This window comes from Cnephaeus nilssonii, assembly GCF_951640355.1.
Source record: "Cnephaeus nilssonii genome assembly, chromosome: 17".
NCBI classification, from domain to species: Eukaryota; Metazoa; Chordata; class Mammalia; order Chiroptera; family Vespertilionidae; genus Cnephaeus; species Cnephaeus nilssonii.
In genome coordinates, this window is record NC_137088.1 from 24,936,879 (window position 1) to 24,962,193 (window position 25,315).

General features: G+C 42.6%; 1 protein-coding gene across 1 annotated transcript in view; it reads left to right on the forward strand.

Annotated features, from left to right (window-relative positions):
• COL6A5 (collagen type VI alpha 5 chain) overlaps window positions 1–25,315 on the forward strand; it is a 139,038-nt gene that overhangs the window by 67,474 nt on the left and 46,249 nt on the right. The window contains exons 8-23 of the mRNA XM_079795429.1: window positions 50–625; window positions 2,292–2,632; window positions 2,745–2,826; window positions 4,748–4,890; window positions 5,488–5,580; window positions 7,538–7,591; window positions 9,337–9,408; window positions 9,745–9,771; window positions 9,877–9,921; window positions 10,012–10,065; window positions 11,754–11,816; window positions 12,482–12,547; window positions 12,946–12,999; window positions 22,639–22,674; window positions 23,094–23,156; window positions 24,957–25,019. Of these exons, the coding sequence (XP_079651555.1) occupies window positions 50–625; window positions 2,292–2,632; window positions 2,745–2,826; window positions 4,748–4,890; window positions 5,488–5,580; window positions 7,538–7,591; window positions 9,337–9,408; window positions 9,745–9,771; window positions 9,877–9,921; window positions 10,012–10,065; window positions 11,754–11,816; window positions 12,482–12,547; window positions 12,946–12,999; window positions 22,639–22,674; window positions 23,094–23,156; window positions 24,957–25,019 (1,832 nt within the window). The remainder of the gene's footprint in view (window positions 1–49; window positions 626–2,291; window positions 2,633–2,744; window positions 2,827–4,747; window positions 4,891–5,487; window positions 5,581–7,537; window positions 7,592–9,336; window positions 9,409–9,744; window positions 9,772–9,876; window positions 9,922–10,011; window positions 10,066–11,753; window positions 11,817–12,481; window positions 12,548–12,945; window positions 13,000–22,638; window positions 22,675–23,093; window positions 23,157–24,956; window positions 25,020–25,315) is intronic.

A 25,315-nucleotide genomic window follows, 5' to 3' on the forward strand; every position in this document is an offset into this window, starting at 1 on the left:
CTAGGGCAATTCATGAGGAAAGTAATTGATTTATTTTTTCCCATTGCAGCCTGTAAAACTCGAGAAGCCGATGTGATTTTCCTCTGTGATGGCTCTGACATGGTATCTGACTCAGAGTTTGTTACCCTGACAACTTTCTTGTCAGACTTAATTGATAATTTTGACATTCAGTCGCAAGCAATCAAAATTGGGATGGCTCAATTTGGGAGCCGCTACCAAGAAATTATTGAGTTGGACAACTCTCTGACTAAACCCCAGTGGAAGACTCAAATTCAAACTATCACCAAGAGCAATGGGCGTCCGCAAATCAACTTGGCCCTTAACAAAGTGAGCTTTATGTTTTATCCATCTGTTGGTGGGAGAAGAAATGCTGGTGTCCCTCAAACTTTGGTTGTGATCACATCTGGGGATCCCCAAGATAATGTGGCAGATGCAGTAAAAGTTCTGAAAGATCTTGGCATCTGTGTCCTGGTTTTGGGCATAGGACATGTTCATAAAGCACAGCTTCTACCGATAACAGGCAATTCTGAAAAAATAATCACCTTTCAAGACTTTAATAAATTAAAGAATGTGGAGGTGAAAAAAAGGATTGTCCGGGAAATCTGCCAGAGCTGTGGGAAAACCAGTAAGTGTTCCCTTGCCCTTTATTTATTTTCGTTTAATTGCATCTTTCCAGTTCTCCATTTCCCAAGGTGTCTTGTGGGGTCGCTCTAGCAGAACATAGTTTTAGAATAGTGTGTAGTGAGAATAGTCCTCTCTTCTGCCTCCCAGAAAATTGGGATCAGTCAGCTTCCATCAGAGACAAGGAAAAGGGTGCAGAGGCTGGAGGAGGCCTGGGTTGCGTCCCCTGGTCAGCCTGTCCCCTCCCTGCAATCCAGCATTTATGCTCCTCTTAGCATCTGGAATTCAGTCTCCTATTCCTATATTTCCACTTCCCGAAGTTCTAGAACAAAGCCTTGCATCCAGTAGGAACTAAGTAAAATAAATACTTATTCATGGGAAGTTTTACTCTTTTAACTTTGTTAAACTATCTTGTAAGGGATTCTATGTAAGAGTGTGCCTGTATGAGCACATGTGTGTTTTCTTCCTTTAACGATGGCATTTATATAATCCTAACATAGTAAAGATTTGAAATGTCCTTATGGGTTATTTCATTTTCAGAGGTCACAAACACAAATGGCCGCAAAGGCCAGGTGGGTGATGTGACTGAGCCGCAGGGGCGCGAGTGAGGAAATGAATGGAGAGCAATGACCCATCTGGTGGGAATGTCATTGTTCAGCTCCAACTGACAGTAGCCATGTGGGACTTGGGTTCTATACTCAGGGCTGAGAGTTGGGAGAACAGCGCATCAGGAAGCAGCAGTAAATAACATTTTGTGGAATTTGCAGACATTCCTCAGAATGCTTCCATTTCTAGAGTTGTTATGGTTGAAAACACTTCTTTCACATACTGTGTCGTCTTTCCAAGCTCTCCAGACCTTTTATGTCCTATTTGGATGCTCGACTAGAGGCAGATTATAGTGATGGAGAGAGCGGTGGACCTGGAATCAGAAAGCCATGGTTCTAACTCTGGTTAGTAGCAGTGACCTCCATGAATTGCTGTCTCCTTCTGTGTACAATGAGCAGGTGGACAGGGCCCGTGGTGATCAACTGGCATCTGAATTGTGTTTGTCCTGTCCAGTGTCAACAACTTGTTAAATATTTGACAGCTTTTAAAAATAGCTTTTAATTTAAAATTTTTAAAATTAAAATCTGCGTTTTAATTTTTCATTAAGAATGTAGATTTCAGGCTTTCCTTTGAAAAAATCAGATCATCTGACAACACTGAGCCTCATTTCCCACATGGCTACTCTCAGTTGGAGCTGAACAGTGAACAGATGGGTCATTGCTCTCCATTCATTTTCTTCACTCTCTGCCCACTTGACTCATTTACATTACATTACCCGACCTGGCCTTTGAGTTTGTAACATCTGGAATCAATAATCCCCAAGGAAAATTCAAATATTTAATATTTGATGATAACATGAGTCATAATATGTTGTCATTAAGAGAAGAAAATGTGCGAGTACACACACACACAAAGGCAGCCCTGAGAATGAGACTGAACCATGATTGGAGCCTCAAATAGTATTGGAACTTGTGTTAGAGGAAACACAGGTGTTACATGCTGATCTTCCTTCTTAGGCACTAGAGACCCTCCAGCCCTGGGCCATGACCATTCTCTTTTTCTGCCCTATCTGCCCTTCCTTGCTTTCTGCTCATTAATCTGACTTTGTTTCCCTTGGTCTCCAGATTGCGTTGTGGACATAGTGGTTGGGTTTGACCTGTCCACTCACCTGCCTGGGAAGCCATTGTTTCTTGGCCACCCCCGGCTGGAATCATACCTCCCAGGCATCTTAGGAGACATCACTTCCATCAGGGGGGTGAGCTGTGGGGCAGGCGCAAAGACACACGTGAATGTGGCCTTTAAGGTGAACAATGATCAAGCATTCCCTGCCAAGTTCCAAATCTACCAGGAACCAATATTTGAAAACCTGCTGCAAGTCACCGTCAATGGGCCAACTCATCTGAATGCACAGTTCTTGCAGAGGCTGTGGGACACGTTTGAGGATAAATCTGCATCCCGCGGACAGGTATCCCTGTCGCAGTCTATCTCCCATCTCAGCATGCTCTCATATGTTTCTCCCTCCCAATTACATATTTCATTTTCACATTCTCCTATTCTCTGCTTTCTTCTTTCTCTAGGTGCTACTCATCTTTTCAGATGGTCTTGGGAGTGAAAGCATCACTATGCTTGAAAACCAATCAGACAGTCTCAGAGAAGCAGGTATGTACTGAGTTGAAAATTTAAATGATTAAGCATGTAATGTGCTGATAAATCTCTACCCTATTTAGGTGCTCTAGATCTTGGGATCCGTCCAGCCATTTGTAGAAGATGCTGTGGTGTTGGTGCCTTGCCCAAACCCCCTTGACCTGCCCACACACTCACCCCCCCAAATGCTGTAGGTGCTGTGGCCAAATCCCTACATCTATGACCTCCCACAGATGTGGGCCCTTGACTGACCTGAACCATAACCTGATGCTTGGAGGGAAGGTGCAGTTGTACCACATCCCACCTGAGTGTGGAAAGGTGGCAGTCATTGATATAGGGATGCAAAAGCCCAAGGCCAAGTCTGATACACTTTATTTTTCTTATGAATCAGGCCAAGGTGAAGACTTTACTAAGACAAATCCTTGCTTACAACTTCCCCTTCCCTTTCTGCATTCTCTCTCCCTCAGTAGACCACATACACCCACATTCCTCTCTCAAATTCTGCTTCTAGAAAACCTGACCTAAGACATTGCCTATTACTTTTGATTTTCCATGTGAAAGATCACAACATGGATTTTGTAAAGCACTTCTCCCTGTACAGTCCCTGTCCATGTCATAGTTTCAGGCTGAACTGGAAGCTAAATGCAGAAGCTGAGAGTAATGTGCAGTGACAGAGGCTCCACTGATTGTTGGATGGGGTACATTGTTGGAGATTGGCTTCTGGGTTCAGCTTACATGGGCAGCCTCCCTAGAGGCCACAACATGTCTTGCTTTACTGGTGGATTGTGTCTCCCTCCCTTCTCAGATCCCTTCAACACCTTCCCACTGATCTTAGAATATCAAATTCCTTAGTATGGCCCATGATGCTTTGCAGGATCTGGTCCTGCTTCCCATGCCATGCCAGCTTCCCCTCACTCCTCACACTCAGTGTCCCAAGCATACAGAATCTTTTCTATTTGTCCTCCAATGTACTTCACAGCCCCATCTTCTCAGTCTTTGCATATACTCTTTTCTTTTGTCTAGAACTTTTCCCACACTCAGGCTCCCACCCCCATCTTCTCTCCACCTTCCACATCTAGTACTTGTTCTTGACCAATTTCCATTCATTTTTTAGGATCAGCTTAGATATCAGTTCTTTGCAGAAACCTTCCATGACCTTCCAAAAATGAGTTAGGAACTTCTCATTTAGGCTTCCATAGCACCCTGGCATTCCCTCTCAGAGCACTGGTCACTTCTCAGAGCAACTATCTGATTCTTGTCCACTTCTTCCAGTTGATCATACCTCTTGTATCTCTGGTACAATGATTAGTGCATCCGAGGCCTCTAATAAGCAAATATTTGTCTAATGAAAGGATGAATAGAGTAAATGAACTAATGAATTAATTAAAAAGTGAGTGAGTGAATGAGTGAATAAATGAACTCCCGGGTATGACCAAGAGTTCAGCTGATACTGAATAACCCTGGGCTTTCCTCAGGCTCTCAGGGCCTAGGCTCCCAAGGGTGTTTGGCAATGGAGATGACCTGAGAACTATCATTAATTTATATTCAGTCAAATTCAGAAATACTCGGAAGATGAACAAAAACTTTGCCCTTTCTTAAAAATTATTTTCAAATGCATACGAATCGCATTAAAATTGGTGGTGAGATATTAAACAGTTTTCTGTTAGTGTTTTTCTGTAGATTTGTAAATAGTTTCTCTTGCATACTTTCTCTTGGGAAATTTCATCCTGGAGTTGGGGACCTGTGAGTACCTAGTCTGTGTATAGACAATGCTGGCAAACCTGCTGTTGCATTCTTAATATGTCAAGAGCACTGCTTCCTCTTATGTTTTTCCACCCTTTCTGATTCTTTGAATAATGTTCACTGAGTGGTTTTTCTTCTTTTTTTGTGTGTGAGCAATTCCTTTGGTTTTATATCTGTCATTTTTACTGCATAGGTCTTGATGCTTTGCTGGTAGTGTCCCTGAACACAACTGCTCATGACGAGTTCTCCAGCTTTGAATTTGGAAAAGGATTTGATTACAGGACTCACCTGACCATTGGAAATAGAGACCTGGGCAAAATGCTATCACAGTATCTGGTGAGTTTTTGAACAACAACAACAACAAAATCCAGTTATTCAAAATACAATAGGAACAAAATTGGAATTTTGATGAGTCTTTCCAAAGACTGCCTTGTTTGCCCTAAATTCAGTACATGGCCTTTAGTATATAAAAAAGTGTGAAATTTTTACAGAGTGCTGAATTTTTGTTCTTACATGCATTTTTATCCTTTGTTATTTAACCAAATGAATTCATAGGGAACTAGAAAACCAACCAATTCCTAATAAAATAAGAAACACCACCAACACTTTATGCTACAGAAAGCCCCCAAACAGGAGACTCAACTAGGAACCAACCAGTCTTGTGCAAACTTGGCCTGTGACCAGCTATGTGGTGGGCTCCTTCTATAAAGAGAGGTCACTTCCTTGGAGAGGGTATGTTGCCAATGCAGTTGCTGCTAATCCGGTACCTTCTCTATCTAAAGTGTTCAGTCAAAAAGCACCTCTTAGCCTCTGTGGCCCCGCCCCCAAAGAGAGCATGAACTTGTAGGTGGTGGATTTTGATTTGTGTGAAGACAGTTCTTATGTAGTGAAGTTTGTGACACTTGTTGCTCACTCAAGTCTGCTTTTTTTCAGGGAAACATTGCAGAGAGGACGTGCTGCTGTACACTTTGCAAGTGTCCAGGGACTCCAGGACCTCATGGGACCCGAGGACTGCAAGGCTTGAAGGTGTCATTCAGATGAAACTATTTAACTTAATGGGCCTTGGTTTGGTGTGGGTGGGACTGAGACTGAATGGTTGAATTTGCAACCCTCATTTGATGCCGATATCATTGCCCCTGGGCATTTGTGTGACATCTGTGGTGTAGGAGCCAGTTCAGAAGAGCCTACTTTTGATGCTGCTATTAGGAATAACCCCCCTTTCTTTTATATGTCCTTGGTGATATTGCTTCTTGATGTTGTAATTTATGCCTTTTACCCACTTAAGACATTTTGAAAGGTGGCCATTTGTTTGTCTTCTTGGAAGAAGTGTCTGTTCAGTCCTCTGCCCATTTTTAAATTGGGTTGTTTGATTTTTGTTTTTGTTGAGTTGTATGAATTCTTGATATATTTTGAATATTAGCTACTTATCAGAAGTATTGTTTGTAAATATCTTCTCCCATTCGGTTACAGAACCATATATTATATGTGGCATATAAAACCGAAAGCAACACATGAACAAACAAATAAAAAGCTTATAAACACAGACAACCATATGGTAGTTACTAGAGGGGAAAGGAAGTTGGGGAAGGGAGGAGAGGGTAAAGGGAGTCAAATATAGGATGATGGAAGGAGACTTGACTTTGGGTGGTGAACATACAAAGCAATATACAGATGATGTATTATAGAGTTGTACACTTGAAACATATAATCTTATTAACCAGTGTCACCCAATAAATTTAATAAATTTTTTAAAAAGGTGGCATGAGGTGTTAAAATAATGGGGAAAGTTGTACTTCATCAGCAATGGAATGTAATTGAACTGCTAAAAGAGCATAGCACTGCAGCTGAATAGCCCTTTAGAAAATGAATTACAAAAGATCAATTGCATAACAATAGCATAGATAAGTATATTATGGTATTTTCATTCAATGGAATGCTCCAAAGTATTGAAAATAAATGGGCTTCATGAACAAATTTTACAAGCACAGTAATGGCCAAAAAAAGCAAAACAGAATACATATGGTATGATTCCATTTATAAGATATTTGAATACAGGCAAAACTAACCTATAGTGTCTAAGGATGAATGAGTAGTAGAGAATAAAAAGGACAAGGAGGTATTTTTATAAAAGTCAGAAGTGTTCTCCCTGGGGTGGGGGTGGGAATGGTTGGTGATTGGGATGGACCCTGTGTCTGGGTACCATCCATATCCTCCTTTTTGGCCTAGGGAGTGGCTATACAGATGTTTACTTTATAATAATTAAGCTGTGACCTTGACATTTCATTTACTTCTATGCACTTTTTCAAGTGGATTTTAAATATCACAATTAAGAGAGTCCGGTTTGTTCTATTTTAAGAGATCGAATACAATGCTTGTTCCTGAGTCCAGCATTGCCCATGCTTGTTGTGGAAGGATAATTTATCTTGGACATTTTACCAGTTATATTTGGTTTGGCAGTTTCCTCTCTCATTACTTTGCTCAGGTCAGTTATACTGAGCAGAGAGCTAGGGTCTGTGTTTGAGGAGGAGGAAAGAAAACCTCAGTTGACATCCTTGCCACAAGTAAGCCATGAGGTAGTTAAACCATATATGTAACCTCTTGCTTGGGAGAAGTGCTCATTCTTCCTTGAGCTCTCAGAAAAGCAGAAGAACATAAAATGATCTGTTTGGAAGTGTTACTCATTTGCCTGCTAAAAGAGGTGTGGTGGCCACCACTCTCCTTGGTGCAAGTCTCTGAGTCACCGGACTAGCCTGGACACCCAGCACTGCAGAAGAATTCCAAAGGTCAGTCTCTTATAGCATCAGGAGGGCCACCTTCTGCAGAGACTTTCCCTGATGATTGTAGGACTCTCCCCAGACTCACAGCCACACCTGTGAAAACTACAACCACGTTGGAGGGACGGACTAACTAAAATGCCCAATGATTGCACAAGTTTGAATTGATGGAAGATGGCTAAAATTTATTTTTCTTTCTTTCCTCTCAGGGTTCTCTAGGTCTAAAAGGCACCAGAGGACACAGGGGAGAGGATGGAGACCATGTAAGTTTTTGTGACTCATCTTCCCTTTGCTCCCCCTCACACACACATACTTACTGATTTTGTGTTTTATAGAAAGCTTTATTTTCCTACAGAAGAGGTGGTGAGGTTTTTTGTTTATAGTATATATTCTTTATAGTTTTGAGGGAAATGGGTGGTAGCTTTCCTTTTCCTTTTTCCTTGTCTGAATCACAAGGCCCTTGTGAAACCTATTTGTGGGGGAGTGAGCAAGCTCACCTACGTGTTTTGTTTTTATTCTTTATTTTATCAGTAGCAGGGAGGTATGCTCCTCCCTACTCCCACCTGGAAAAGGAAGCAGGCAGAGCACCCCCCCAAGGTGTGGAATCCTGGTTACATGGTTCACAGGGGTTTTCAAATCTCAGTCGTTGACCCTAAAATCAGAATTCTCATTTGGTTCATCAGTCACATTTTGAAAATGGATTTGGAGGAACTGCAACCACATGGGTGGCTCCATTTGGGGTGGGAAAAGTTCAGGAAGCATCCAGCCTGCTTGTCCATCCCCTTAGAGTGAAGGCCAGCAAGTTAGGATTAAAAGCACAATCTCCAGAGTCAGACATCAAAGGCTGACCTAGATGTGAAGCCTTAACAAGATGCTTAACTTCTTGACCTTCAGTCTCTTCATCCATAAACATCTGTACATTCCTCTAAGAGTGTAGTTTACACAATGAACACTTAGGGGAGCACTCGAAGTCACTCACCATGTACCTGCGGAGAGGCCTTGGAGCCCACCCAGTCAGCATGGAGGGACTGGAGTGTGGGGACTCGTGTCATGCTACTGCCTGGCTGTGAGCCCACAGCTGGCTGAGACTCCAGGCAATGGGAAGCCGGAACATTTCAGCACTTCTCAGCAAGCTGTGGCCATGTGCCAGGCCTCCTGCTTTACTGGGAGTAATCCTCAGACTAAAGAAAGCAAAGCGGGGGAGAGGAAAATCATTTCTCCTCTCACCTACCAGGAAGGAGAGAATTAAGCTCATTGTTAAAAAATTATGTATCCATACAGCAAAACTTTAGCACCTGCTCTGCACCCAGATTTGAGCCAGGCACAAGGGGCACATGGGGAAGGAGACAGTCGGAGGTCCCTGCCTGCAAGAAACACAACACTGTTCTTCTTGAGATTCATTTCACTGTAGCATTTACCTGCATTTAAATATTTCCCAGGGAAAGCAGGGTTGGTGGGAGATGCATGTGTCATTGACCTTGAGTGTTCTTCCTATGTGGCTCGTCATACTTTGGGAATCTTTAACCTGGTGGGATTTCCCATGAGCACTGGCTTAGAGTAGTGTCTCTTCCCATCGACTGCTTCTACGCAGCTCCAGTCCCCTGGCACCGACGTGCTTCTGTACCATCAGCCGTGCTGACTTTTCCATGGTAGCATTAAACCCTGGACAAGAGGTCAGGACCAACGTGTGTTACCACATGTTTGGAAGGTGGCTGGAAAGCGAGGCGGCTTCCGAACCTTTGGCTGTGCTGTGTGATGAGGCAGTGAAGCGGCTGAGCTCACCCTCTACCTCTGTGTGATCTTGGATCTGGAAGGAAGCCCTAAAGGTTGACAGGAAAATGTTTAAATAGAGGGGGAAAACAGAGTTAAACGAATGAGTTGGGGGGAGGATTCGTTTGCCTAGATCTCAGAGTGCCCATGAGCTCTAGCTTCACTCTCAAAAAGTAAACTGCTGGCAGCTTCAGGCATAAGAATCACTTTGGATACCTGTTTGGGTACCTTCTCTTAGGGAATGCGAGGAGAAACTGGACCCGCAGGAGATAAAGGGATCGCAGGATGTCCAGGGCAGTGGGGTCAAAAGGTAAGGCTCTGTTGGAATGTTATTTCAAGTTCTCCCCAACATCCCCACCTTCTGTCCTCCTTTCCTTCCTTCTCTTGTTTTCTGTCTTTCATCCCCCCTCCCTCTCTTCCCCTTTCTCCAATTACATGTTAGTTTCCTCATCCGCAGATTATTTACATTTGTAATCTCAGGAGTTTTGTAAATTCCATCTACGACCTCTTTGTGGTATGGAGCCAAAATCAACTAAAGAAATACACAATCATTATCTTTAGAGGGGCAGCCCCTTCCCGCTCCAACGGTCTAGGAATCCACGTGCTGTTTTTGCTATGTGGCTGACAGGTGTTGTGTCTTTTACAGGGAGTCAGAGGATTGCCTGGATCGAAGGTACTGTAGTTTCTTCTCAAATTGCATGTCCTCGCGGGATGAGTTTCCCGATAAGCGTGTGGCAGGGATCTCCTTTTCTGATTGCGGCCCGTCATTGTTTCTCAGGGAGAACTGGGAGAAGATGGGATCGATGGTCTCGATGGGGAGGAGGTAAGCCATTTTTCTTCAGGTACCATAAAACCAGCATGAGGCTGATACATTTTTTTCAATGGAAATTTTGTTTTCCGTGTCTTCTTTTAGGGCTCTCATGGATTTCCTGGAAAAAAGGGAGAAAAAGGTGACCCAGGATCTCAGGTAACACTCTTCAATCTATCAGAGCAGGAGAACTTAGTGACAGAGACAGTCTTAATTGCTGTGTGTCAGCGGTTATTAGGGATAAAATCGACAGCTGACTTAACTACATAATGAAGGCTTGTTACCACGGAAGAGGTGCTGCAATCAGTTTGGAACAAGTGGGTAACTATGTAATTTTCAAGAATTTCCCATTAGAAATCTCAAGGCATGTGAGATGCTCTATGGGCCTGTTTTTCAGAAGTCTGCAAATGAATGCTTTCGCCTGTCAGCAGCTTTCATGTTCTCTTCATTGCATTGGGGGGGGGGGGGGGCGGGGGGGGAAGCAAGAGAAAAAGCAAAATTACTTTGGTGACTTTGGTATAGCAAATCACAGTGAAACTTTTATTTTAGGTTCATTTCAAAAGTTAATACTTTTTAATAATTTAAATTCATTTCATGAATTAATACATGCTTACTTGGTTCCAAGCAGCTCTGCTTTTATGTTCTGATACATTTATTTATCAAATATTTTTGAATACCTGGGGTGTGCCAGGCACTGAGTTATGCACCAAACAATCAGAAATGAACCACCCTGTCCTTGTCCTCAGGATTCTGCAGTGTAGTTGGGGAGACAGACATATCGATAGCTAATGGCAACACAGAATGTGCTTGGGGCCGTGTTGCAGGCATCTACAAGGGAGCCCAGAGAAGGATCCTCACTCAGCAGGGTGGGGTAGAAGTTCAGGAAGTCTCCCTGGAGGAAATGGTTCCTGAGCTGAAGATGAATAGACATTAGCAAGACATGGAGGAAGGGCATTCCAGACAGAGGGAACAGCGTAAGCAAAGACCCGGAGGCTTGGGGACACTGCAGTTGTTCTGCCTGGTAGGAGTATTAGAGTAGAGGTAGAGGGTAGTCAGGTTCAAGAGGTGCTGGGAAAAGAGCAGGAAGGCACTGGTGAGCCATGAGGAGGAGTTGGGCTTTTAACCATTGGGGAATAGGGAGCCTTTGAAAGATTTTAAGCGGGGAGATCATAATTGATTTGCAGGTTAGAAATATTACTTGGCAGTAGTCTGGAGGCTATGTTGGATACTAGGCAAAGATAAGAGGCAAATCTGTAACAATCAAGATGAGAACTGATGAAGCCTCAAGTAAAGGAATGGCAGTGAGAACAGAAACAGAACATATTAATCAAGGAGATGGCAGAGCCTAGATTGGAGTGAACACCTATGTGCAAAGTTTAGGGAAACCCTCCTTATGCACAGAGTGAGTACTTCCCTAAATTTTGCACCATAGGTGACTTGCTTATTTCATCCTAGTCCTGAGTCCGGGACATAAGATATCCAGATCTAGGTGACTAGAGGGGAAGGAAATTAGGGGTTAGTCCAAATGCCTATAAGGATCCTGGCTTGCGCAAGTTCAGTTGGAAAAAAAGTGAGTTTGAGTTAAGAATGGAACATCCCTGTAGAGGTCTCCTGTTGGCAACTTAATTATAGATGCCAGAAGTTGCTAGACTGGCTGGGATGTTCAATACAGTACCCAGGAGCAATATGTAACCATTAAATTCACATTAATTAAAGTGGTAAGGAACATGGATCATTTTATCTGATTGATTTCCGCCCCTCCAAACACACACAGCACTTGACATTTTAATATTATTATGAAACCTCCTACAAGCTAACTCGGAAACTCATTTTGTTTTATTTTTCAGGGCAGCCCAGGTGCCAGAGGCCCCCCTGGAGAGTATGGGGAGAAGGGCTTCCCAGGGGATCCTGTAAGTTACCAGGGCCCGGTTGGCTCTGAATTAACTTGTTCCACAGTTGTTTCCTTTCCCTGTGTCTCCTGCTGGCCCGTAGGCAACAGCTTGTCTTGGGAGCGGGGGAGGTAGGTTGACAGAGGCTTTTTGTTTGGGAGAAATCTGATTGGGGCTGACTACGTACAAAATTCAAAACTGGGAACTAAAGTCCCACTTTATTCATCCCTATGTAGGTTGAGACGTTCAAGTTCTTTTGGAGGGGAAATCCCCATAGTTTTGCTTATTGGGCTTCTACTCGCATAGATTCCCTATTTGTGGAGTTGATTCCAGGGGAATCTTATTGCACAACTGAGGGAGTGGCAGAAGCATGTTGGACTAGTGCATCAGTGAAGCTGCCAACACAGAGATAGAAAATTCACATGGCTTCAGCATGCACTCTAATGATTTGTTATTCACTGCCACGCACCCTTCAAACTTGGGGGACTATTACTTTCACTTTTTCAAACATCTATGAGATTCAAATATGGAGGATTTTCTCACACCCCTCATCATTAGCCCAAGTAACCCAAGTTTCTCACATCACACTCCTCATCACTTAACCCAAGTTTTTGTACCATTTTGAAAAAAATAGAAAGCTGATTTTTTTTTTTAAATTCTGAAATTCTTTTTAAATCTTCCTCTAGGGTAATCCAGGACAAAACAGTAACATCAAAGGACAGAAGGGCTCTGAAGGACAACAAGGAAGACAAGTAATTGATCTGTTTTACTTATATGAGTTGATTAAGTATGTTGTTTTAATAAAGTCCAAATGAATTAGTAAAATATGTAATCCATCTAGAATTGAACAAACCCCCCGAGGTTCACATTGAAAAGAGCCATATGTCTGTAGGAGGTTACACTTCTATGGGCAAAATTACTGTGTTTCTGGCAGGCGATATGTAGGGAAACTGGTAATAGCAATGCATGTTACTATCCCATTTTCCTCTTGAATGGATATATATATCCAATAGTGTTAATATGCAGGAAGAGTCTAGAATGACACTTTTGTTCTTATGTTTTAATAGTGCCTGAGGTTTCGATGCTGATGCCTTTGTAATTTATTTAGCACCTTTCACTTTAAGATCTTGGGGGGTTGTTGTATTTCTAGGGTAGAACCGGACAGAAAGGGACGCAAGGCAGTCCTAATTCCAGTGGAGACACGGTGAGTATTTTCATGGACATTTATTTCCCCTCCTGATCGCCTGAAGTTGCCACAGAGGTATTCCAAATATTTGTTACCGCAGAGTCAGCTGGTCTGGGGCTGATACGTTGACACTATTGACATTTTGGGCCAGATAATTTGTCACGAGAGGCTATCCTGTGCATTAGAGAATATTTCACAGCATTCCTGGTCTCTACCCACTAGATGCCAGTAGCACCTCCCCTCACCCCCAGTTGTGACACCCAAAAATGCCTGCAGATATTGCCAAAAGTTGGTGGTGGATGGTGAGGGGTCAGATGGGAGCAAAGTTGCTCCTGTTTGAGAATCACTGTGACACAATTCGCTTGCCCCTATCTCCCTCCCAGAAGCCTTTGAATGTCTTTGAAGAGAGTCAGTGACTTAAACACAAAAGCCCTCCTTTAATAGCGTAGTATCCTTGAGCTTCTATATGAATATTAGGAACTGGGTAAACGCTCTTCTTATATGGCCGGGGGGAAAGAAGAAACACAGATCATTTCTTCCTGGATGAACCCGAACACTGGCGATTAGTGGCAACCTCAAGGTCCTCGTATAACTTTATAGCATCTCATGTGATATCAAGGCTAAAACAACGATAATAGATTTTCCCTTCTTTTTAAGGAACAGCCTAGAAATCACTTTTCTCTTTGTGGACTTCAAAATTAGAAATGGTATTGATAATGTGTGAGAAACCCCTTTATCACACGCTCAGCATGGAGATTCTAAAAAGAAAACAATGTACACGGTCCTAGATCTGGCCCTGCATTTTATTCAAGTGGGAACAGAAAATACTTGGCTTTCTTTTTTATTACAATCTTGTAATCTCATCACTTAGAAGGCTGTGGCTGATGGCCTTTCTCTCCGGGATAGATAGCAGATAGATGTGTTTTAATTTCCTCTTGCCTTTGTTGGTCTTGAATCATAGTTCTTAAGGGAATTGTGCCTAAGGATAGCTTAGGCTTCCAGTGCTTCTGGTAAAATTCCTTGGGACTTTGCCCTCTTTTCCACACAAGAGAATTACAATTAATCAGAAGAAGCAAGAGAGCAGCAAGATGAGCTAAATGCTATAAAATTTAAAGCTAACTATGTATTTTTGTTGGTTTAAGAGAAAATACTTTTAGTTTGAAATAACTTTGTAACTGTCACTTTCAATCAGGCACTTTTTTAAAAAGATGGTAGGGCGGGTGGGGAGGCGGGGGAAGGTGGATTACTACTTGGATACACTAGCTGATTACTCTAAGTCAGCCATTTTCAACCAATGTGCGGCGGCAAGGATTTTTAAAACATGCGATACCTGGTCGTTTAGTCAGGGGCACTGACTTCTTTTCCCTTAGATTGACAAAAAATGACAACAAATAATAATAAAAAAAAAAGACAACAGCCAAAACAATAGCCATCAGGTATGAATACAGTCTTAAACTGTAAATATATAGGTCCTATAATAAAGTTGCATCTTAATGGTCACATTGCATAGTAAGGTTGCATCTGATTGGTTACCTCTTGGTACCAGAAATTCTTATATGTACGCATAGGCACCTGATTTTTTTAAAAAGTCACTTTGGAGCAAAACGGGTAATTACTATTAGTATTTTATTTTTGCAAATGAATAAAAATTATACCTATTTTTTGTCAGATCGGCAAAAGATGTATTTTTTGGTATACTGCAGAATTTTATTTTTTTTTATTTTTTTTATTTTTTTTTTTCAATTTTTTTTATTAAGGTATTATATGTGTACATATCTTACCATTGCCCTCCCCACACCCCACTCCCATATATGCCCCCACCCCCCAGAGTTTTGCATCCATTGGTTATGCTTATATGCATGCATACAAGTCCTTTGATTGATCTCTTATCTCCCCCACCTCTCCCTAACCTTCCCCTTGTAATTTGACAGTCTGTTTGATGCTTTACTGTCTCTGTATCTATCTTTTTGTTCAAGTTTATAATGTTCTTTATTATCCATAAATGAGTGAGATCATGTGGTATTTTTCTTTCATTGACTGACTTATTTCACTTAACATAATGTTCTCCAATTCCTCCCAGGTTGCTGCAAATGATGAGAATTCCTTCTTTTTTATGGCAGCATAGTATTCCATTGTGTAGATGTACCACAGTTTTCTGATCCAGTCATCTGCTGACGGGCACCTAGGCTGTTTCCAAATCTTAGCTATGGTGAATTGCGCTGCTATGAACATAGGGGTGCATATATCCTTTCTAATTGGTGTTTCTAGTTTCTTCGGATATATTCCCAGGAGTGGGATTACTGGGTCAAATGGGAGTTCCATTTTCAGTTTTTTGAGGAAACTCCATACTGTTCTCCACAGTGGCTGCACCAGTCTGCAATCCCACCAGCAGTGCACGAGGGTTCCTTTTTCTCCGCATCCTCGCCAACACTTGTCGTTTGTTGATTTGTTGATGATAGCCATTCTGACAGGTGTGAGATGGTACCGCATTGTTGTTTTGATTTGCATCTCTCGGATAATTAGTGACGTTGAGCAAGTTTTCATGTGTCTCTTGGCCTTCCTTCTGTCTTCTTTTGAAAAGATTCTAGTTAGGTCTGTTGCCCATTTTTTTATTGGATCATTTATCTTCCTTTTATTAAGTTGTATAAGCTGCCTGTAGATGTTGGAGATTAAACCTTTATCAGTGATGCCATTTGCAAATATGTTCTCCCATGCAGTGGGCCTTCTTGTTGTTTTGTTGATGGTTTCTTTTGCTGTGAAAAAGCTTTTTATTTTGATGTAGTCCCATTTGTTAATTTTCTCTTTAGCTTCCATTGCCCTAGGGGCAGTGTCAGTGAAGAATTTCTTTTGGCATATGTCTGAGATTTTGCTGCCTGTGGATTGCTCTAGTATTTTTATGGTTTCCCGTCTTATGTTTAAGTCCTGTATCCATTTTGAGTTTATTTTTGTGTATGGCGTAAGTTGGTGATCAAGCTTCATTTTTTTGCATGTATCTGTCCAATTTTCCCAACACCATTTATTGAAGAGACTGTCTTTATTCCATTGTATGTTCATGCCTCCTTTGTCAAATATTAATTGAGCATAGTGGTTTGGGTCAATATCTGGATTCTCTATTCTGTTCCATTGATCTATATGTCTGTTCTTGTGCCAGTACCAGGCTGTTTTGAGAACAGTGGCTTTGTAATACAGCTTGAAATCTGGTATTGAGATCCCTCCTACTTTATTCTTCTTTCTCAGGATTGCTGTGGCTATTCGGGGTCTTTTTTTATTCCAGATGAATTTTTGGAGAGTTCTTTCAAGGTCTGTGAAATATGCCGTTGGTATTTTAATGGGGAGTGCATTGAATCTATAGATTGCTTTGGGTAGTATGGACATTTTAATGATGTTGATTCTACCAATCCATGAACATGGTATGTTCTTCCATCTGTTTACGTCTTCCTCTATCTCTTTTTTCAGTGTCCTGTAGTTTTCCGTGTATAGGTCTTTTACCTCCTTAGTTAAGTTTATTCCTAGGTATCTTAATTTTTTTGGTGCGATGGTAAATGGGATTGCCTTTTTAGTCTCTCTGTCTGTAAGTTCACTATTGGTGTATAGAAAGGCCATAGATTTCTTGGCGTTAATTTTGTATCCTGCTACATTGCCGAATTCATTTATTAAGTCTATTAGTTTTTTGACGGAGTCTTTCGGATTTTTTATGTACAATATCATGTCGTCTGCAAATAAAGACAGCTTTACTTGTTCTTTTCCAATCTGGATGCCTTTTATTTCTTCTTCTTGTCTAATTGCAATGGCTAATACTTCCAGTACTATGTCAAACAGGAGTGGTGAGAGTGGGCATCCCTGTCTTGTTCCTGTTCTTAGGGGAAATGTCTTTAGTTTTTGTCCATTGAGTATGATGTTTGCTGTGGGTTTATCATATATAGCTTTTATTATGTTGAGGTATGAGCCATCTATTCCCACCTTGTTGAGAGCTTTTATCAAGAAAGGGTGTTGGATTTTGTCAAATGCTTTTTCTGCATCAATTGATATGACTATGTGATTTTTATCTTTCAATTTGTTTATGTGATGTATCACGTTTATTGATTTGCGGATATTGTACCATCCTTGCATTCCTGGGATAAATCCTACTTGGTCATGGTGTATGATCTTTCTGATGTACTGCTGGAGCCGATTTGCTAGAATTTTGTTGAGGATTTTGGCATCTATGTTCATGAGGGATATTGGTCTGTAATTCTCTTTCATTGTGTTGTCTTTATCTGGTTTTGGTATTAGGGTGATGCTGGCTTCATAGAAGGAGCTTGGAAGTGTTCCTTCCACTTGAATTTTTTGGAATAGTCTGAGGAGGATAGGTTTTAGTTCTTCCTTGAATGTTTGGTAAAACTCTCCTGTGAAGCCATCAGGCCCCGGGCTTTTGTTTGCCGGAAGCTTTTTGATGACTGCTTCAATTTCGTCCATAGTTATTGGCCTATTGAGCTGTTTAGATTCTTCTTGATTGATTTTTGGAAGGTTATATTTTTCTAGGAATATGTCCATTTCCTCCAGATTGTCCAGTTTGTTGGAATAGAGTTGTTCGTAGTATTTTGTAACAATCCTTTGTATCTCAGCAGGGTCTGTTGTTATTTCACCTCTTTCATTTCTGATTTTGTTTATTTGGGTCCTCTCTCTTTGCTTCTTGGTGAGCCTGGCTAGAGGTCCATCAATCTTGTTTATCCTTTCAAAGAACCAGCTCTTGGTTTTGTTGATCTTATGTATTGTTTCTTTGGTCTCTATGTCATTTATCTCCGCTCTGATCTTTGTTATTTCCTTCCTTCTGGTTACACTGGGCTTTTCTTGCTGCTCTTTTTCTAGCTCTTTGAGTTGTAGGGTTAAGTAATTTATTACCATTGTTTCTTGTTTTTTGCAATAGGCCTGTAGAGCTATGAACTTCCCTCTCAAGACTGCTTTCGCTGTGTCCCATAGATTTTGGATTGTTGTGTTTTCATTGTCATTTGTTGCCATGATGTTTTTTAATTCTTCCTTGATCTCTCTGGTGACCCAGTCCTTGTTTAATAGCATGCTGTTTAGTCTCCATGTGTTTGATTTCTTTGGATTGTATTTATTGTAGTTGATTTCCAGTTTTATGCCACTGTGATCTGAGAAGGTGCTTGATATAATTTCTATCTTCTTGAATTTGAAGAGACTTTGCCTGTGACCCAGCATATGGTCTATCTTTGAAAATGACCCATGTGCACTTGAGAAGAATGTATATTCTGTGGCTTTGGGGTGAAATGTTCTGAAGATGTCAATTAATTCCATCTGGTCTAGTGAGTCATTTAGGATTGCTGTTTCTTTGCTGATTTTTTGTTTAGAGGATTTGTCCAGTGGTGATAGTGGGGTATTAAAGTCTCCTACTATGATTGTGTTGCTATTAATCTCTCCCTTGATATCCTCCAGGAGTTTTTTTATGTATTTGGGTGCTCCTATATTGGGAGCGTATATGTTTACCAGAATTATTTCTTCTTGTTGGATTTCTCCCTTTAGTATTATGAAGTGGCCTTCCTTATCTCTTGTTATGGCATTTACTTTGAGGTCTATTTTGTCAGATATAAGTATTGCTACCCCAGCTTTTTTTTCATTTCCATTTGCCTGAAAGATATTTTTCCATCCCTTCACTTTCAATCTGTGTGAGTCTCTTGTTTTGAGGTGGGTCTCTTGTAGACAGCATATATATGGGTCGTGTTTTTTTATCCATTCAGCTACTCGATGTCTTTTGATTGGAGCATTTAGTCCGTTTACATTTAAAGTTATTACTGAAAGGTATTTGTTTGCAGTCATATCTATTTTTGTGTCTGTATTCCTTCTTACCTGTTTATTTCTTCTTTTTACAGTATTCCCTTTAGCAATTCTTGCATTGCTGGTTTGGTGGTGATAAACTCCCTGAGGCTTTTTTTGTCTGCAAAGCTCCTGATTTCCCCTTCAATTTTGATTGATAGTCTTGCTGGATATAGTATTCTTGGATTCAGTCCTTTGCTTTGCAACACTTTGTATACCTCCTTCCATTCACTTCTAGCTTGTTGTGTTTCTGATGAGTAATCATTTGACAATCTGATGGGTGTTCCTTTGTAGGTAACTCTCTGTCTCTCTCTTGCCGCCTTTAGGATTCTCTCTTTATCATTTATATTTGCCATTGAAATTATGACATGTCTTGGTGTGGGTCTTTTGGGGTTGATCCTGCTTGGGACTCTCTTTACTTGCGTAACTTTTATCTTTCCCATATCCGGGAAGTTTTCTGTCATTATTTCTTCAAATAGATTTTCTAATCCCTGCTGCTCTTCTTGTCCTTCTGGCAGCCCTATTATACGCATGTTACTTCGTTTCATGTTGTCCCGAAGTTCCCTTAGGCTTTCCTCCTGCTTTTTAATTTTTTTCTCCAATTGCTGTTCAGCTTGAGCTTGTTTCTGTACCTGATCTTCTAACTCACTAATTCGGTCCTCTGCTTCTTGTAATCTACTGTTGAAACTTTCCATGGTGTTTTTGATTGTAGCTATATCACTTTTCATTTCTTCCTGATTCTTGCATAAGTTGTTGATTTTCTCATCCATCCGATGTATAAATTCCATGACCATTACTCTGAACTCCTTTTCGGTCATGTTGCAAGCTTCATTTTCACTAATTTCCTTTCTTGGCGACTCCACATTTTCTTTCCTCTGTGAGTTATTTCGTTTCCCCATTCTGGCTATTACCAGAAAGCTCAAGCTTCTGTTTGCGTGGACCTGGGCCGTGTGCTGTGGGGACTTCGCTCCACCCTAGTTTCACTGAAGTGCACTGACACTAGGACGTGTGGCTGTCTTTGGTTGGTGGGAACCAGACTTGCCCAGGATCAGTGTCCCCAGTGTTCCGTGTGGTCTCGTGTGCACATTTAGAATCAGGGGCCCTGTCTGCACCACACTGTTGGTATGTGCCGAGAATGAGATCCTTAGCATGTGCCAGGAGTCAGAGTTTCCTGTGTCTGCACCAAGACTCGAGTGTCAAAGTCTCTGTTGCCTTGTGCGGTTTCTCGTTGAGAATCAGGGTCCCTGTGTGTGCACGCACCAACAATTGGGGTCGCTGGCTCTTAGTGTGAATGCGCTGTGAGTCAGGGATCCCAGGCAGCTGTGTCCGGCGTGCCAAATTCCCTGAAGTGGGGCTGCGTCCTGTGTGTGCTCTCTCTACTGAGCCAAACCGGCTAGAGCGCACATTCTTAAGAACCTGAAGGTGAGCCGGCTCAGTGCACTCTCCCAAAGTCCCAGCAGGGGGGCGGAGTCCGTCCTGCGCGCCAAATTCCCCAAAGGGAAGCCCCTCTTAAGAATCTCCGAAGGGGGAGCTGTGACCCGCGAGCCAAATTCCCCGAAGGGGAGCCCTCTGTGCGCACTGACAGATTTCCCCGACGGGGAGCTGCTTCTGTCCCGTGCGCGAGCGCGCGCCAAATTCCCTAAGCGGGAGCGCGTCCCTGCGCAAAGCTCGGCAGCTTGGGCCAGGGGCGGGTCTATCAGTTACTATGGCGCTGTCTGTGCGCGCGCCCGTGAGCAGCTTGGGGGAGGGGCGGGTCTATCAGTTACTCTGGTGCTATCAGCGCCTGCGAGGAGGGGGATAGGCTCTTTGACTCACGGAAATCTGCCGGGAAGTCTGGATTCTTGTTGTTTGTCTGAAGCTGTGATAGCAGTTCTCTGTCCCCAGTGGCTGCAGGGTCCTGGTTTGTGTTAGAAGCCAGGATCCGAGTCTCAGGCAGCTCTGTTTCCCAAGATGGCGTGGTCTCTGCGTCCGCACCAACCGCCGAGAAGTGTCCGCTTTGTGCGCGGGGCTCCGCCGTCTAGGGCTGCCCTGTTCGGGAGCCCCTTGGAAGACCTGCAGAATCTAACTGACCCTATCTCATACACACACACACACCACACACATCTACACTCTCCTCTATGGGTTCCTCACTCACACTCTCTCTCTCCCTACCTTCCTGCCGGTCGCCATCTTTTTTTCTCAAATACTGCAGAATTTTAGTAATTAGTTTATATGTGCCATGAGATGGAAAAGGATGAAAATTGCTGTTCTGAGTCACTCCCAGGACAGGAGGTTCTCAGCCTCCTTCCCCCATCTTCATTCACTTCCCCACCCATCTCTACCTTTGCACCCTCTTTTCTCCCAAATTAAATACGGCAATGTGGATATAAAACAAGACCAAGCTTTTCTACCCTCTCCCCACCTTTCCAGTGAAGGTCACAATTCCCTATGAGGGTCAGAGAATCTTAAGTGGATGATAAATCCTAAAAATACAAACCATCCTAAGTCATTGCCTCCTGCTGACACAATTTCAACTTATGTCAATTAATTGTTGCACTGGCTGTTGAAAAAAAAAATTAATGTACCGAGAACCAGAGCATTTAAAATAACATTTCAGGTCCACTGCCTTTTGCCTGTCACACACATAATGCTTATTATAATAGTATGGATTTATACTTCTATAGCATCTATTTTAGGCCAGATCCTGATCATATTACTTTCAAGTATTAATTCATTTAATCCTCATAATAATTCTGTGAGGTAGATACTATTATTATGTCCAGTTTACAGATAAGAAAAATCAAGGAACCTTGGGCACCTTGCCCAGGACGAAGATAGGTAGTAGGTGTTAGACCAAGGTTAGAACTGAGACTGTCACACTCCTGGATCTGGGTTCCTAACCACCCTGGGTAAAGTTTATTGTGCAAACCCTCTGTGTCACACAGGCTTAAAAGGGCAGGCTGAGCTCATGGCTGCCTTCTAAGGACACAGATGAATGAATGAACAAATGGATGACATTTTATATTGTTTTGTACCTAAAGTAATCATAGTTGTTGATCACAACAAAGGAAGTTGATGGTTGAGTTGTGTCCGCAGCTCTCTCAAACAGGCAGGGGTGGTAGGTGAGGAGGGGAGAGTATGGATCTGGTTGCTCTCATGGGAAAAAGAAGTTAGGATCTGGGGGGCCTGAATCCTTTTCCAGCTTGGCTACCCTCTGGGAAGGAGAGGGTGTGGCAAAGACAGCCACTAGGTGGAGAGCCTGAGCTGGCAACGGGAGCCGTTTCTGGAGAGATGCAGACCGATTTCAGCTTCAGAGATCAGCCCGGCTTTTCTCAGATGAACCTGGAGGTGCCATTTGGACCACAACAGGGTAGAACAGACCTCATCATTCATTTCCTCCTGGTAGGATTCCATGGAAACAAACCCCAGTGGGCCCAGACGAAGCACTGTATCTAACACTTTGGTACACTCAGGGGCCAGGACAGAGAGCTGGGGGTGACACAGGTTGTTGTCACACAGAAAGCCTCTGCCGAGCAGACAGGGCTTTGTGGAACTTACGGGAGAGGAAAGATAGAAGACAGGCTCTTCAGGATGGTTTGGTTGTTAAAACAGCCTCCTGGGTAATTGTCAGAGGTTGTCAGCCTGGAGCTGGGTCTATAATGACCTTTGGATCGGTTTGCAATCAATCCCCCAAATATTGATCTGTAACTAAGTGCCTGGCGTGAAAACTCGTCTTTGGAAAGTACCTCAAGGAAGCCATTACTTTGAGTTGCTTGTTACCTATATGTCTATCAGAGAATGAGGCAGGCTGACTTGCCTCTCAGGAACCTCCATCTGGACACTAACACTTTGCTTTTCCTCCTCCAGGGAAGAGCAGGCCACAGGGGGCCCCAGGGGGTCCCGGTGAGTATCCTTCGCTTACTGTCCTCGGTGGTAGATGAGGCCAAGGAGATGCTCACACACAAATGCACTGGGGATAGTGAGCATTGGACTAGGGTGTTGTAGGAAGTGCCAGGCATTGGACATGATCCCCACTGACTGGGAAGGGAGAGGGGATCAGTTCAGCTGCCAGGAACAGGACGGGCCAGACCTAAGGCAAAGCCTTCTTCACAGACACTTCATAGGAAAGACGATGTATACAATCCCAAATGCTGTGTCCTTGAATGCTTTTCACGTGCACTGAGAATGACTGAAATAGAGTGAAATTCTCTACCAGAATAAGAAACAACCTTTGTGTACTGTAGCACTAGGAATTATGAAGCGATGACCTCTGTGGGAACCAGGTGGAGAAAACCTTGACACTGAAAACTCTCATTCTTCAGGGGGAGCCGGGAGATCCTGGACCTGCAGGCGCTCTGGGAGCTGAAGGATTACAAGGCTCACAGGTGTGTTGGAATAGTTTATAAATAATTGAAAAATAATGATGAGTTGTGCTGGGGGTGGGGGTGATCAGGGAGAGGTCAATGGGGGAAAAGAAGACTTATGTAATACTTTAAACAATAAAGAATTTAAATTTATAAAAAGTAATACTGAGTTGTTCTGATGCGAAGAGGGCAGGTCGTTCTGTATAAAAACAAAGAATGAGAAATTTTTAATCTCTTCCCTTCCTCCTCCACGGTACCTGTCTCTGGAATTCTACATTTCCCACCATGGTGGGGGGTTTTGCTCCATCTAACCTGCCCCTACATTTGCAGCTCACTGATAAAGGCATGCTCTTGTGCTCACGTGGTACTACGTCTGCATGGTAGTGATAATGAATTATTAAGACCTTAGTATTGTATTAGTAATCAATATCAGGATCAACAAATTGGTTTTTTTTAACTGAGGTCCTGCAGACAGACTCCCATGAAAGAAAGTTAGGAATTGGAAGATGTTATTCAACTCACCTAAAGCTAACTCCGTAGTGGGGGACAGTGCTTCTAGAACCGTGGTTCACAAACTGTGGCTCACGAGCCACATGCGGCTCTTTGGCCCTTGAGTGTGGCTCTTCCACAAAATACCACGGCCTGGGCGAGTCTATTTTGAAGAAGTGGCATTAGAAGAAGTTTAAGTTTAAAAAATTGGGCTCTCAAAAGACATTTCAATCATTGTACTGTTGATATTTGGCTCTGTTGACTAGTGAGTTTGCCGACCACATTTCTAGAACATCACTGAGAGGACTTTATGGGAGCCATTTGTGTGTTTTCTTAGTCTCATCACTAATGATATGGGCATTGGAGTCAGGACATGGGTGTCTCTCTTTCACCTTAGAAGGATGCTAGAGTCATTCCTAGGTAACAGCTTTGTAGCATGTAGGTATTTAGTCACCTTATGGAGTCCACTTTCAGCCTGAACTTGTTTGGAAGAGCCTGTGCCCATGTGTACATTCTAAGACCTTCCCAAGAATTCATTTTTTCTTCTAAAAAGTTCCAGATTATTAATACTAATCTGGAATTTGGGATTCTCTTGAGTGGTTCTGGGGTCCCCGAACCAAGCCACCAGGTAGCAGATCCTCTAAATTAAATAACTATGGGACCAACCTAGATCCATCCCCCGGCTTTGTGAGGAGAGGGGTGACTTAGTCTCAGCCACTCCAGAGTCCTTTGGTACTTAGACTGAACCAAACCCAGTGGCTCCAACCACCATCTGCACGGGGCAGCCAGGGCCGCTGTATAGCTGGAACTTTGATAGTGGGAAACATTACCAGCACCTCTCTTCTCACAGAACCATGTGGGAACCATGCATTTGATGGTAACTATGGCAGAAAATGTGCTTTAATTCCTCTGATGGGTCTGCTGCTAAAACACCCTTTTGTGCTAACTTGAAACAACTCTGGTTTCTATTTTACACATTGAAAGCAGGGACCTGCCCCATAAAAGGAACCATCTGACTATTGCTTGTGTCTTACTTCCTTTTCCCATGGGTTTTATTTCTCTCTTTGGTCTCTTTTCCATTTCTCCCTGTCAGAGAGGGATGAGGGTTTTATACCCAACCTGAGACTTGCTCAATAAGATCTGTACCCCTGAGGCTGGGCCTCCCCTCAGTTCCTTTTTTAAATAATGCTTAACCTCCCAGTTAAAAGGCTGCTTGAAGGGTTAGAGCATTGCCTTTTCCTGCTTTAACATGGGGGTGTTTCAAATGCACACTTGAAGAATGTAAGTTCTCATTGACTTCATCGCACTGTGTTTCTTTCGTTACCACAAAAGGGGTCCAATGGGATTCCTGGCAGCAAAGGAGAGAAGGGGAGCCAGGGGCACAAAGGACCTCAGGTGAGTGACTCAGAAACCTTAGTCAGTTGTCTCCAGTCTTTATTTTCCTCTCGCTTTGGAAACACCTTCATATATAGTTTGTTTTATATTATCTACATAGGGAGTATTTCATTTTTAAAATATATATCTTATTGATTTCAGAGAGGAAGGGAGAGGGAGAGAGAGATAGAAACATCAATGATGAGAATCATCGAAAGGCTGCCTCCTGCACTTCCCCTACTGGGGATCAAGCCCGCAACCCAGGCATGTACCCTGACCGGGAATCAAACCATGACCTCCTGGTTCATAGGTCAGTG